The 13286-nt window shown below is 47.2% G+C and overlaps 1 protein-coding gene across 2 annotated transcripts in view; it reads left to right on the top strand.

Moving 5' to 3' along the window:
• The window catches only part of ece2b (endothelin converting enzyme 2b), a 26944-nt gene extending 14038 nt beyond the window's left edge, over positions 1–12906 (top strand). Inside the window, exons 4-19 of one of the 2 annotated variants that reach the window (XM_037080983.1) lie at positions 154–369; positions 1016–1140; positions 2237–2383; positions 2685–2750; positions 2853–3041; positions 5118–5260; positions 6104–6218; positions 6905–7018; positions 7143–7241; positions 7552–7629; positions 7737–7840; positions 8624–8734; positions 8952–9019; positions 9290–9480; positions 9555–9650; positions 9886–12906. In XM_037080983.1, coding sequence (XP_036936878.1) covers positions 154–369; positions 1016–1140; positions 2237–2383; positions 2685–2750; positions 2853–3041; positions 5118–5260; positions 6104–6218; positions 6905–7018; positions 7143–7241; positions 7552–7629; positions 7737–7840; positions 8624–8734; positions 8952–9019; positions 9290–9480; positions 9555–9650; positions 9886–10062 — 2039 coding nt within the window. In that variant the 3' untranslated portion in view covers positions 10063–12906. The remainder of the gene's footprint in view (positions 1–153; positions 370–1015; positions 1141–2236; positions 2384–2684; positions 2751–2852; positions 3042–5117; positions 5261–6103; positions 6219–6904; positions 7019–7142; positions 7242–7551; positions 7630–7736; positions 7841–8623; positions 8735–8951; positions 9020–9289; positions 9481–9554; positions 9651–9885) is intronic. The other variant, XM_037080993.1, reaches the window with a different exon arrangement.
• Positions 12907–13286: the final 380 nt, after the last annotated feature.

The following is a 13286-nucleotide window of genomic DNA, read 5'->3' on the forward strand; positions in this document are numbered from 1 at the left end:
TTTCCTTTCCTTCTCTCTACCTCATCCTATGATTCCCTCCATCCTTCTTTACTCCTCTTTCCTGTATTGTTTCCTTTCCTTCCTCCTCTAACATTGTATATCGGACACTCCTGTGGTTCACCCTCAGTTCTTCTATCCCATGATGCTTTGCAGACAGCGGCCACGGCCTGTGCCTGTCAGAGGCGTGCGTCACGGTGGCGAGTCAGATGGTGGAGGCGATGGACCGCAGCGCCGACCCGTGTCACGACTTCTACCAGTTCGCCTGCGGAGGCTGGATGAGGAAGAACCCGCTGCCCGACGGACGGTCGCGCTGGTCGACGTTCAACAGCATCTGGGAGCAGAACCAGGCGCTGCTCAAACACCTGCTGGGTGAGACGGGAGGAGAGACGTTTAGTTTATTTGATCCAGTATTTTACTCGATGACTTATATTGCTGAGTTTGTGTGTCTGTGTGTAGCTGTACTGTGGGTCAGGAGGGTGATGGTAGGAGAGGCTGAGGAGGAAGGGAGTGTGTAGGAAAGGAAAATGTAGGCAGGAAAAGAAATGAGGAGACAGGGGAGTTAAGGAGGTGAAGGAGGAAGGGTGGAGGCAGGAAATGATGAGGTATAGAGAAGGAAAGGAAACAGGAGGCAGAGAAGGAGAGAAGAAGAAGAAGGAGAGAGTAAAGAAGTGTTCATGTGTGACAGAAGTGTAACCGTCTGTATGAAACCTGACGTCTCACATTATCGTCCTGGACGTTTGTTTTGCAGCTCAGTCTGTAAAGTTCAGACAACAACTTATCGTCTAACTAATTATAAAGATGCTGACGTGTTGACATGGAGCTGTTTGCTGTGGCCAAGTTGTGTATTTATGTTCAATATATGTTTGATTTCGTCGAAGTTTAAGATCATTTTTAGTGATAAATAACGTCTCAGTCTGATGTCAGAACGCCGCGTTGTGCTCGCTGTGGAGAGGAAGAGGAGGTGAAGACGAGAGGAGGGAACATTCACCTGACAGTTTGTCTCCGTTATGTTTAGAGAACGGAACTTTTAACGGCAGCAGCGAGGCGGAGAGGAAGACTCAGTCCTACTACCTGTCCTGTCTCAACACTCAGAGGATCGAGGAGCTGGGATCTCAGCCTCTCATCGACCTCATCGCCAAGGTAACCAGGGGGGACACTTCATCACCGCGGCAACCAAACAGCATCGCGTGGAGCGAGTGCAACAAAGAGCTCCAAGTTAATGTCAGTTCAGAGAGCTCGCTGACAGCCGGGAGAAAGATTAATGAGTTCAGATTGAAGCCAGCGAGAGTTTAAACAGGCTGAAGACGTTTTATACAGAATGAACAGGAGGTACACTTTATTTCTCCTTAAAACAGGGTGCACGGACGGTTGGGTGTTTGTAGGTGTACAATCATACTTCATTTAGGTTTTTTGGGGCATTTTTGTCTTTTATTGACATCTTACAGTAGAGAGGCGCTTGGGTTGGTCCTTAACAAGGCTTTTATTGTGAAACAATATCAGGAGAAAAACCAACTCGCATCGTCACGGCTGTTTCATGTTGATGTTAAACCATAGAAGAAGAAAAGTTACGCTGAATCACTGTTGGGAGAAATGAAAGCTGGATGTGTCACAGTCGCCCTGATGGACTGTAGTGCTGCTGATGCATTATGGTCCTGTAGAACCGGTCCAGTTCTGGCCCTCATATGAAACTAGTCTGAGAATAAAAAAATAAAAAGTGTGATGAAGTTATGAAGAAAACTTTATGTTATGAAATTATCTTTCTAACTGCCACTTCACATGAAACATGTGAGGTCGAGCAATTCTTCAGTTAAAATCAGCACATAATGTTTCTGTCAATCATCAGGGATTCAAATTAAGAGTAAAGAAGTCCGTCATAAAGTGCTTTTTATTCAAACAGAATGATTTCCTTTTTTTATCATCTTCTGTTAATGCAAACGCATCGTAACATTTTATACAAGACATTTTAATGTTCTTCATGTAAGTTTGGACGTATGAAGCTGATGAAATTAATGTTTTACGAAATATGAGGAACTCGTTCATGTGATTGGAGTCGAGTGTCAGAATCATCCTACAGATCTCATGTGAACTGAAGGATGGAAAGAATCTGAACAGTTTAATAAATCGGAGCATCATCAGCAAACATGTCAGCTGTAGCTCATCATGATGTGTGCTGCTCACACTAACACTGTGTGAGCGATGTGTGTTTGACTGGACTCTGGTTCGGTTCTGGCTGTAGATTGGGGGCTGGAACATGACGGGTCCCTGGGAGAAGGACAACTTCATGGAGGTGCTGAAGGTGGTTTCTGGTCCGTACAGAGCGCAGCCTTTCTTCAGTGTCGGAGTCAGTGCTGATCCCAAAAACTCCAACAGCAACGTGATCCAGGTAAACCAGAACCCCTCACAACCAGATCCAGACAGCGAACCAGACTGAACCGGACCACAAGGAGTTTACAGAGTACTGAAGATAATGAACTAATGTCCAGAAACATTTGATGTTTTAATCAACAGTCCAAAGTTTTATGATCAGAGCTTCATGTTCAACCTTCAGGGTTCTGAGACATCAGACCCAACAATGATCAGCACACATGAGGTCCAGTTCAGACTGAAACACCAATCAGAATTCCTTCATGTTGTGAGTCAGGTCCGCAGGTTACTCAGGTGTTTCTGTTCTCTCTTCTTCCCAGGTGGACCAATCAGGGCTCTTCCTGCCGTCCAGGGACTATTACCTCAACAAAACAGCCAATGAGAAGGTGAGAAACTGTGAAGCTGAATGTTATTAAAGTGTTTTCAGATGACTTGAAGCTTCAGAGTGTCGACTCGATGACAGAAATGAGACCTTTGACTGGACTCAGGTGCTGGTGGCGTACCTGGAGTACATGGTGGAGCTGGGGATGCTGCTGGGCGGAGAGAGGAGCTCCACCCAGCTTCAGATGCAGCAGATCCTGGAGTTTGAGACGGCGCTCGCCAGCATTACCGTCCCACAGGACCAGCGGCGAGATGAGGAGAAGATCTACCACAAGGTCACCATTGCTGAACTGCAGGTGAGCTCACCTGAGACCCTGCAGGTGTTCAGTTGGCTGGTGTTTTTAACAGATGACACAGTTTTGTTTTGGTGCCATCCAGCAGACTACAGAGCAGCTTCTGTCTGTAGTTCCTCCTCAGCACCAAGGAACACTGTAAAAACAGATTCTGGTGACAGTAGAAGTTCTGATCCAGCTTGTTTCCTCCAGCACAGTAACAGAGTTCAGGCTCTGACATGGACTCAGAGTATCAGAGTAAAAAGTCTCCCTCTGAAGGACATTTGTGCTCAAAGCTAACTGAAGCTCACGTCATATTAACAGAATTCAAAGACTATTAAAGTTAAAGGTAGAATCAGTAGGATTTGTCCCAGCTGTTCCTGAACGCACCACAAAGACAGTTGATTGTTGAGTCTCATTCCCAGGACGTCAAATAGACACATGTTGGGTTGGTAAAGCGTCCCGAGCAGCAACAAAGAGAGAAAATCAGAAACTCTCTGCAGATACGAGACACTAACACGCCTTTTCTCCACATTCCAGCCTCCCTCTCTGTCTGTTTACGGCTTCTTACGGCTTTTACGGCTTTGTCTCGTCTCGCTGCGTCTGATTGGTCCACATCAGTCTGCTGATGTTGGGGAGGCGGGAAGTATTTGTACTCCATTACTTCTCAGCTCTGGACTGAGAGACTGATTCCTGCTGTAGCCTCAGATTGCAGCACAATGTTGATGGTTCCAGATTGTTCTGGTGCCATTTTAAGAATCTAAACCTGTTTTGATGATTATTGTTTTAATACTGGTCATTTTTTTCAGGAGAATCGTGACGTGATTTGGTCGTATCGTCCCATTGAGGCTTTTATTTGTGATCTTTGTGAGGATGAGTAAAGGAAGCGATCACAGACTGTTTGGTAACGTCACCGTGTGTCGTTACTGCAGAGGCGAGGCTGTGAATCAGCTCTCTGAGGAACGCTGATGTGTGTTGGTCTGAGTCGTCCTCCACCTCACTGTCATACATCCAGAGTGTGCTGGTCTGTTGTGTTCCTCTCTCTCTCTCTGCTGCAGCTCTCTTGTCCTTCAGGGTTACAGATGCTCCTGGGGTCGCCATGGCAACTGTTGCCAAGAGCTGTTGCTACGTGCCTGCATCTCTGTGGCAGAGAGAGAGAGAGAGAGAGAGAGAGAGGGAGGTTAGGTAACAGGTGATTACATAAAGCTGAACATGACGGAGACTCGTTCAGATGAATGTCAGAGCAGGTTAGTTTCAACCTTTTTCTCCTCCTCGATTCGTCTCTGTGGACGTCGACGTTGTTTGTCGCCGCCGTCGTCTTTGTTCAGGGAGGCAGAAGGTGGAGAGGCGGGAGACTTCAGCCTGTGGAGCAGAGCGCCCTCTACAGGTCGGCTCGCTCACGTTTGAACACACGTCCTGTAAAATCCAGAAACATCAGCAGTGATTCAGAGGATCAACTCGTCTGGATTAAAGGAGCAGTTCACACAGAAAACATCCGCAGCTGCTTCGTCTGGTTGTTTTGGGATGTTTCACGTTCGACTCGACATTTTCAACTCAAACATTTCTGGCCTCTCCAGAAGGCGACAACCAAAGTTTGAGAGGCACGGAGACGGATTCATCTGTGGTTCTGATGCGTTTGCTTTGGGTCTTTGTCCATTTTGGTGCTGATGAAGTCACACTGATGTCGTTTTATCAAAGGCCATCAGTCAGTCAGTGAAATCCTGTGAAAGTGGATGATTTATAGTTTCTGTGGAAACATGGAGAGAGTTCACAGCCCAGTTCAGACCTGAAGGAGTGAAAGTGTCAGCTGTCAAAGTTTCTGTAGAAATGAAACGTTGTGTGTCAAACGTCCCTGCAGAAGGTCCAGTCTGTAGTTTTTGAAGCTGAAGCAGACAGAGGGATTAGTTTTTCATCTCAGCATCTCCCCCCCGGGTGGTGCAGGCTGCTCCCACACTGAGGATTACTGAGACGGACAGACAGACAGACGCTGTCCTCTTCAGTCCAGATGAGCGGAGAGGGTTCTCGTCTCGGTGTTGATTCTTCCTGAAGACTGAACTGTCTTCACGTGTCTGTATCGTCTCTTCTTCATTGGTGTTTCAGCTGCTGGCGCCGGCTGTGGATTGGTTGGACTACCTGTCGTCCGCTCTGTCTCCTCTGGACCTGAACGACACCGAGCCTGTCGTCCTGTACGCCAGAGAGTACCTGCAGCAGGTGTCCGACCTCATCAACAAGACGGACCGCAGGTGAGACACCTCCACTGCCTGTCTCACTGCAGCTGCACATTAACAACATGATCTCTAACCTGTCTGTCTGTGTCTCCACCCGTCTGTCTGTCTGTCTGTGTCTCCACCCGTCTGTCTGTCTGTCTGTGTCTCCACCCGTCTGTCTGTCTGTCTGTGTCTCCACCCGTCTGTCTGTCTGTCTGTCTGTGTCTCCACCCGTCTGTCTGTCTGTGTCTCCACCCGTCTGTCTGTCTGTCTGTGTCTCCACCCGTCTGTCTCTCTGTGTCTCCACCCATCTGTCTGTCTGTCTGTCTGTGTCTCCACCCGTCTGTCTGTCTGTGTCTCCACCCGTCTGTCTCTCTGTGTCTCCACCCGTCTGTCTGTCTGTGTCTCCACCCGTCTGTCTGTCTGTGTCTCCACCCGTCTGTCTGTCTGTCTGTGTCTCCACCCGTCTGTCTGTCTGTGTCTCCACCCGTCTGTCTGTCTGTCTGTCTGTGTCTCCACCCGTCTGTCTGTCTGTGTCTCCACCCGTCTGTCTGTCTGTGTCTCCACCCGTCTGTCTCTCTGTGTCTCCACCCATCTGTCTCTCTGTGTCTCCACCTGTCTGTCTCTCTGTGTCTCCACCCATCTGTCTGTCTGTGTCTCCACCCGTCTGTCTCTCTGTGTCTCCACCCATCTGTCTCTCTGTGTCTCCACCCGTCTGTCTCTCTGTGTCTCCACCCATCTGTCTCTCTGTGTCTCCACCCGTCTGTCTCTCTGTGTCTCCACCCGTCTGTCTGTCTGTCTGTGTCTCCACCCGTCTGTCTGTCTGTGTCTCCACCCGTCTGTCTGTCTGTGTCTCCACCCGTCTGTCTGCCTCATCAGTCTGCTCAATAACTACATGATGTGGACGCTGGTTCAGAAGAGCGTTGCCAGTTTGGATCAGCGCTACGAGAACGCTCAGGACAAACTACTGGAGAGTCTCTACGGCACCAAGAAGGTACTGATACTGCACAAATACTACAAGTTCTTCTGCGAGCACTACAGGTTCTACTGCTGTAAATACTGCTGTTACAATACAAAAAATATAAATACTTCAGATGGTTCTGCTGGTCCTTATACCAGAACTCCAGGTTCTTCTACTGACCCAGATATTTCTCTTACTGCAGCAGGTATCAGTACTCCTAAAGATACTACAGTTACTGCGGTTGGTAATCCTCCTTCCACTGAACTGGTCCAACCTTTGCTGGTTCTGTCTTCTTCTTACTGGTTCTAATGGGTTCTGGCTGGGTGAAGTGGTTCCACTGGGCTGTACTGGTTTTGATGTGTAAACTTGCTCTTCCTGGAAGCTAACCTGTGCTGGTGTACTGGGGAAACTGGTTCCAGCTTCTAACTGGTTCTGGTCTGTTCTAACTGGCTCTAACTGGTTCCAGAATGATCCAGTAACTGTTACTGGTTCTGGACCCCAGTACACTGCTGTCTCTGCTGGTGTTACTGGAGAAGTGGATACATGAACTGTTAGAAACTGGTTCTGATGTCTGAAACTGGTTCCAGTAACTCCCTCTGGTTCCTCCTGGTCTTGGTCTCCAGGTTCTAGCTTGTCTGCTAGTGGGTTCACATGTTGTTGTTGCTTCTGCCTTTAACTGGTTCTTCGTTGACCTGGTTGTAACTGGTTCTGGTCCGTTACAGTCCTGCACCCCGCGCTGGCAGACGTGTATCGGGAACACTGACGACACTCTGGGCTTCGCTCTGGGAGCGCTCTTCGTCAAGGCGACCTTCGACAAACACAGCAAAGAGATAGTGAGTTGTTTACACCTGAAAGAGTCCTGACCAGAATCTGCAGCAGGTTCAGCTGGTCCTGGATCTGATCCGGATCTGATCCAGGTCTGGTCTGGTCCATCATCTGTTCTTCTGTCTCTTTCAGGCCGAGGAGATGATCAACGAGATCCGCTCCGCGTTTAAAGAAGCTCTGGACCGACTCAACTGGATGGACGACCACACGAGACAGGCAGCTAAAGACAAGGTACACAGACAGGAGGACAGACAGGAGGACAGACAGATGGACAGACAGGAGGACAGACAGATGGACAGACAGGAGGACAGACAGGTGGACAGACAGGTGGACAGACAGATGGACAGACAGGAGGACAGACAGGAGGACAGACAGGTGGACAGACAGGTGGACAGACAGATGGACAGACAGGAGGACAGACAGGTGGACGGACAGGAGGACAGACAGATGGACAGACAGGAGGACAGACAGGTGGACGGACAGGAGGACAGACAGGTAAAGTTGGTGATTGGTCTAACTGGTTCTGTTTGTCCCTTGTTAGGCAGATGCGATCTACGACATGATCGGTTTCCCAGAATTCATCCTGGACTCCAAAGAGCTGGACGATGTCTATGACGGGGTGAGTGACAGCTGTCAGTCATCAGTGAGTCACCTGCAGACAGGTGAAGCTCTGCTGCCCCCTGCTGTCCACACCGTCACTAACACGTGTTCTCGTCTGTGTCTCAGTACGAGGTGTCTGACGACAGCTTCTTCCAGAACATGTTGAACTTCTACAACTTCTCCTCCCGAGTGATGGCCGACCAGCTGAGGAAGACTCCCAACAAAGACCAGTAATGATGACGCAGACCAGAAATACACACCAACACTGACACACACACACACACACACACACACACACACACACACACAACCAGTCAGGGGTCGTGTTCACAAGAGTTTGAGCCGTTTATCATCAACATGTTCAGACTGTTAACCAGCAGTTTGTGGATGAATCAGTCACCACAACATCACCAGACTCCATTAACAAATGTAGTGATTTAAGAGTTGTGTCACAGGGACAAACTTAACAAACTTTGTAAAACAGCTACAACAAATTCTGAATCATTGGTGCCTTCTTGTAAATTCAACATTAAATGTGATACATGAAGGCAACTGTTTACCACAACTTCACCAGACTCCCTTAACAAATGTGTCAGTTTAGTGAGTTGTTGAGTTGGAGACACTTTATAAACTCTGTGAAACTCTGTCTCTGACTCATTCTGCAGTATTTGGACCTTCTTGTTCATTCAGCAAATGTTCTACATGAACTTCTTTCTGCCTGTGAGTAGAAACATGGAGTCTGTTTGTCTCAGTGGTGTCTGTTTGTACACAGAGCAGGAAGTGAGATGTGATCACACTGACCTCAGACCTCAGTGCTGAAGAAGAATGTGCTGCAGTTAAATAGCTGAAGAAGTTTGTGGGCGAGTGTGAGAAGCTGCAGTTAAAACGTCTCAGCAGCTTTGAAATGAGGAAACTTTTCGAGGACATTTGTGAATGCGACCTCTGAGCTGCTGGACCACAGAATAACTCCTCTGCTCTCCTTGTTTCCTCTCCTCCCTCCTCTCCTCCTGCAGGTGGAGTATGACTCCTCCTACAGTTAATGCCTACTACATGCCCACTAAGAACGGCATCGTCTTCCCTGCCGGGATCCTACAAGCTCCTTTCTACGCCCACGACCACCCCAAGTCTGTTTACCTCCATATCTACCTGTCTGTGTGTCCACCTGCACGTCAGGGACTCATCTCACCTGTCAGATATGAATCATTTGCAGAACTGATCACTGATGCAGACGGACACACAGATCATCATAATGTTGCTGTCATGAGCTCTGCAGCCTCTCGGGGGCGCCGACTCTGCAGGTGTTTGGAGGAACTTTAACATTTGTTGTGTTTGTGTTTTCAGGGCGCTGAACTTCGGAGGGATCGGAGTCGTGATGGGTCACGAGCTCACGCACGCCTTCGACGATCAGGGTGAGTCTGGATCTCTGCTGCTGTTTACGTCCTGTGTGACGATGTGTTCACTGCACTCTGATCAGTGATGTAAATGTGAGAATATGTGAACAAACACAGTTCATCCGTCCTGGACCACAGACCACAGTGTCTCTCTGTCTGTCTGTCTGTGTTGGGTTCTGTTGGACCAGCTGATGATGGGACTGATGGGAGCTCTGCAGTTAATTTAGTATCAGTCAGTGAACGCGACTCAGCCCATCAGTTCTGTTAACTCCTCCTCTCCTCTTCCAGGTCGCGAGTACGATAAAGAGGGGAACCTGCGTCCGTGGTGGCAGAACTCTTCGGTGGAGGCGTTCCGTAAGAGAACTGAGTGTATGATAGATCAGTACAGCCAGTACCTGGTCAACGGAGAACACGTCAACGGAAAACAGACGCTCGGAGAAAACATCGCCGACAACGGAGGACTGAAGGCTGCATACCACGTCAGTACTAACATCCCAGTGGACCCGACACACGGTTCTGTAGTGATTCACCACTAAACTGATGTTCTCTTCAGGCCTACCGGTCCTGGGTCCAGAAGAACGGAGACGAGAAGAGACTTCCTGCCGTCAACCTGACCAACGATCAGCTGTTCTTCGTGGGGTTCGCTCAGGTGAGACGGAACAGCTCCGTTACTTTGAGACCAGTAAGGTGTCGCCCTGGGTTCTGTCCTGGGACCGGTTCTGTTTCTACTCTGTGTTGCATTCAGAGACTTCAATGAATGTGGGTCATTCAGGAACTAAAGTGAACATGGGGCTGTTTGAGCACTTTGCCTCCCAATGTGGAAGTCGTTTGTGTGACCAACGTGTCAAACAGCACCTGTGTGACTTCCTGTTTGTGTTTTCCAGGTGTGGTGTTCAGTCCGAACACCAGAGAGCGCTCACGAGGGCCTGGTGACCGACCCCCACAGCCCACCACGATACAGAGTCATCGGCACGCTCGCCAACTCCCCGGACTTCAGCCGCCACTTCAACTGTCCTGAAGGGACGTCCATGAACACAGGGAAGCGCTGCGAGGTCTGGTAGACGAAGAGGACGGGGTCTGAGGGGGCGGGGTTAATTAGCTCAGTCCGTTAATTAACAGGTGGGGTTGTTAGTTAGGAAACTTGTCTGTTACTCTGCAAAAAATATTTAGTTTGTTAATGAGTCAGATTGTTAATTGACAGGTGAGTTTCTTAATTAACCGGCAGGTTAGTGTCTTAATTAGAGGACTTGGGTCTGTTGATTATCAGGAGGTGAACGCGTGTTCGTTAGGACTGAATATTAATGTGTTAATTAGAGACGATCAGACTGACTTCCTGTCTGGGATCTAAACGGACTCAGTGGACTTCACACAGAGACACGAGGGACTGATGAAGATGATGATGATGATGATGAAGCCACATGGGACGATGTTGCTGATTTCTGCTTTATCACCGTTATTGATTATTATTGATGATTATAACTATTATTCTTAATGGGCTTTGGTGTGTGTGGGTGGGTGGGTGTGTGCGTGTGTGTGTGTGTGTGTGTGTGTGTGTGTATGAAAGACCTCTGTAACTCTCTCTGATGACATCACTGTGATGACCTCATATGAAGTTCAGCTATTACATCATCAGTCATGGCCGTCACCTGACACACGGTTAATTTAAGGAGTTAAACACAGATTTATGGGTTAATTAATCAGTCAATCAGTCAGTCAAAAGATCACGATGACACATGAAATTATGATTTACATGATTTCTTGATTAGCTGCATGGTTTAATTTTGCCTCATAAATGTAGAAAAGTTCAGAGCCATTCGTTAATCGTAATTAACGGCTGACAAATCAAGTTGTTTGATAACAAGAGATCCTTCAGTTTTAATCTTTTTAATCTAATTACATCTTAAAAATGTGATGAAAATCCCTGAAGGCATCAGGATCGATGGGTTGATTAACGGAGTTTAAGAGTAAAAATACATGAATTTTACCGTTGAAGGATTTTTAGGTTTACATGTAAATTCAGGTGTTTTTAACTGATGACGTGGCATCAAACCATCCCTGAACGTTTCACTTCCCCGATTCATAAAAAAACATTTTAAGTGAAATGAAGAAAATGATTTCTGGTCACATGTAAGAAGAAGTGAAGAGATGCAGCCTGTCGATGTTCCGTCACTTTAAACCACCCGACATGTCGCCGCCGTCTGAGACCACAAACCGCCATCACAGCCGTAAACACCTGCAGAGTTCAGTGTTGATTAATGCAAGTAGATCGACATCAGTGAGAAAATAAACAAGCGCCTTAAAAATGAGATTTTATTATAAAACAGACTTTGGAATAATGCCTTATATTCTGAAATTACCGCCTTAATAAAAGTAGAAAACTATCTGTACAACTATCCGCTGTGTGATCAGACTCTCAGGTGTCTGCAGCAGGACACACCTGCTGTCCCCCATGTCTGACTGCTGTGGGGCGTTCAGGGACTATATGGAGCGTGGGATGTTAGTCAACTAAAGAGAGCGTGGGGCTTCTGTTAGTCTAAAGAAGAGCGTGATGCGTTCAGGAACCAATATGATCATAGAATGTTCATGAAATATAATGAATGTGTGGCGTTCAGAGACTAAAATAAATGTGGGGCATTCAGGGACTGAAATGGATTTGGGACAGTCAGAGACCCAAACAAACATGGTGTGTTCAAGAACCAAAATTAACATGGGGCGTTCAAGGACTACAGTGTTATGGAGATAAAATGATTGTGGGGAACTGAAATCAGTGTGGTGCGTTCAAACACTGAATCGAACATGGGGTGGTTAAGGACTCAAATGGACATGGGGCGTTCAAAGACTAAACTGAACATGGGGCGTTGCGAGACTAAAAGGGCACGGGGGACAGACGGTTCAGTCACAGCGAATTATATAAATAGTTAAATTCTTCAGTCTGTGACTAAAACTGAAATATCTTTTGTTTCATCTCGTGCTGATGAACAGAGACCCTGAACATCTCACGACTCGCTCAGAGAAGAATAAATGTAGAAACACAGCGAGTATATTAAAGATATAAAGAATATATCATGAAGAGACACATCACAGATTAAACTTTTATCAGTTTTAAAAACAATCAGTAGTTTAAAGAACTTACCTCAACTCCATTACCCAGAATCCCCAAGTGTTGCAGTTCAGTGCAGGTACCTGACTCTGACAGCAGGTGGAGCTGTCGGCCTGCTCACCTGGAGTCAAACACCTGAACACCTGCAGAATATTCATGTTAAACACTGTCAATGTTTGTGTGTGTGTCTGTGTGTGTGTGTGTGTGTGTGTGTGTGTTCGCTTTGCCTCCGCATGACATCACTGTCACGATGACATCACCGTCCAATCCTGTGCAGCTCCTGTGTGTGTCGTCATTTGCTCAGCAGAAGAAGAAGCTGCTTCCTGCCAAAGACGTTTCTGTGTGTGTGTGTGCGTGTGTGTGTGTGTGTGCGTGTGTGTGTCTACCTTGGTGAGGACCGTTGGATCTTGTGAGGACCGGTTGGTGTTTAACCCTGGTAGTGAGGACGTCTGAGCGCTATGAGGACGTTCTGGCTGGTCTTCACTGCTCGACTGCTTCAGGTTCATTTCAGGGTTCTGGGACACAACACGTCAGAGAGTCCTCACAAGTGTAGATGTGTGTGTGTGTGTGTGTGTGTGTGTGTGTGTGTGTGTGTGTGTGTGTCCAGGGTCTCCGCTGTGTTATAGTCTGTGTGCAGTAGACGACAGTAGATCTGATGTAGAATAAACTCGGCTTGTTGAAAATGTTTGTGTGTGTCCTTAAGGGGGCGTCGCCACTCTGCTTGTCCAATCAGAGAGCTGCGTTACAGATCTGATGGAGAGGATCTGCAGAAACATAATAAACACTGAACATGATTAAACTCACAGTCCTGCTCTCTTTACTTCTCTCCTGGACATCTGTGCTGATTATCGCATATTTAGTTGGATAAGCTGAGACTCAAATGAATTTGAGGCGTTCAGGAGCTACAGCAACCGTGGGACGTTTTATTACCTAAATCAACGCAGGGCGTCAGGGACTCAAACAAATGCAGTGGTGACTGAAAGAGATCCAGAAGTCCCTGAGTGAAAACTCTAACATGTCACAACATGACACAAGAGCTGCGAACCTTCATTTATATAATGTTAGAATCTAAAACAAGTAGAATTTAATTAGATGATCAATTTGCTTATTAAAGTACACAAATATCAGAAAACTTAATTGTCTGTAAGTAATCACAATCAATTCTCACAACTCAAAAAATGTATC

The sequence above is a fragment of the Acanthopagrus latus genome, chromosome 2, assembly GCF_904848185.1.
Source record: "Acanthopagrus latus isolate v.2019 chromosome 2, fAcaLat1.1, whole genome shotgun sequence".
Lineage (NCBI taxonomy): Eukaryota > Metazoa > Chordata > Actinopteri > Spariformes > Sparidae > Acanthopagrus > Acanthopagrus latus.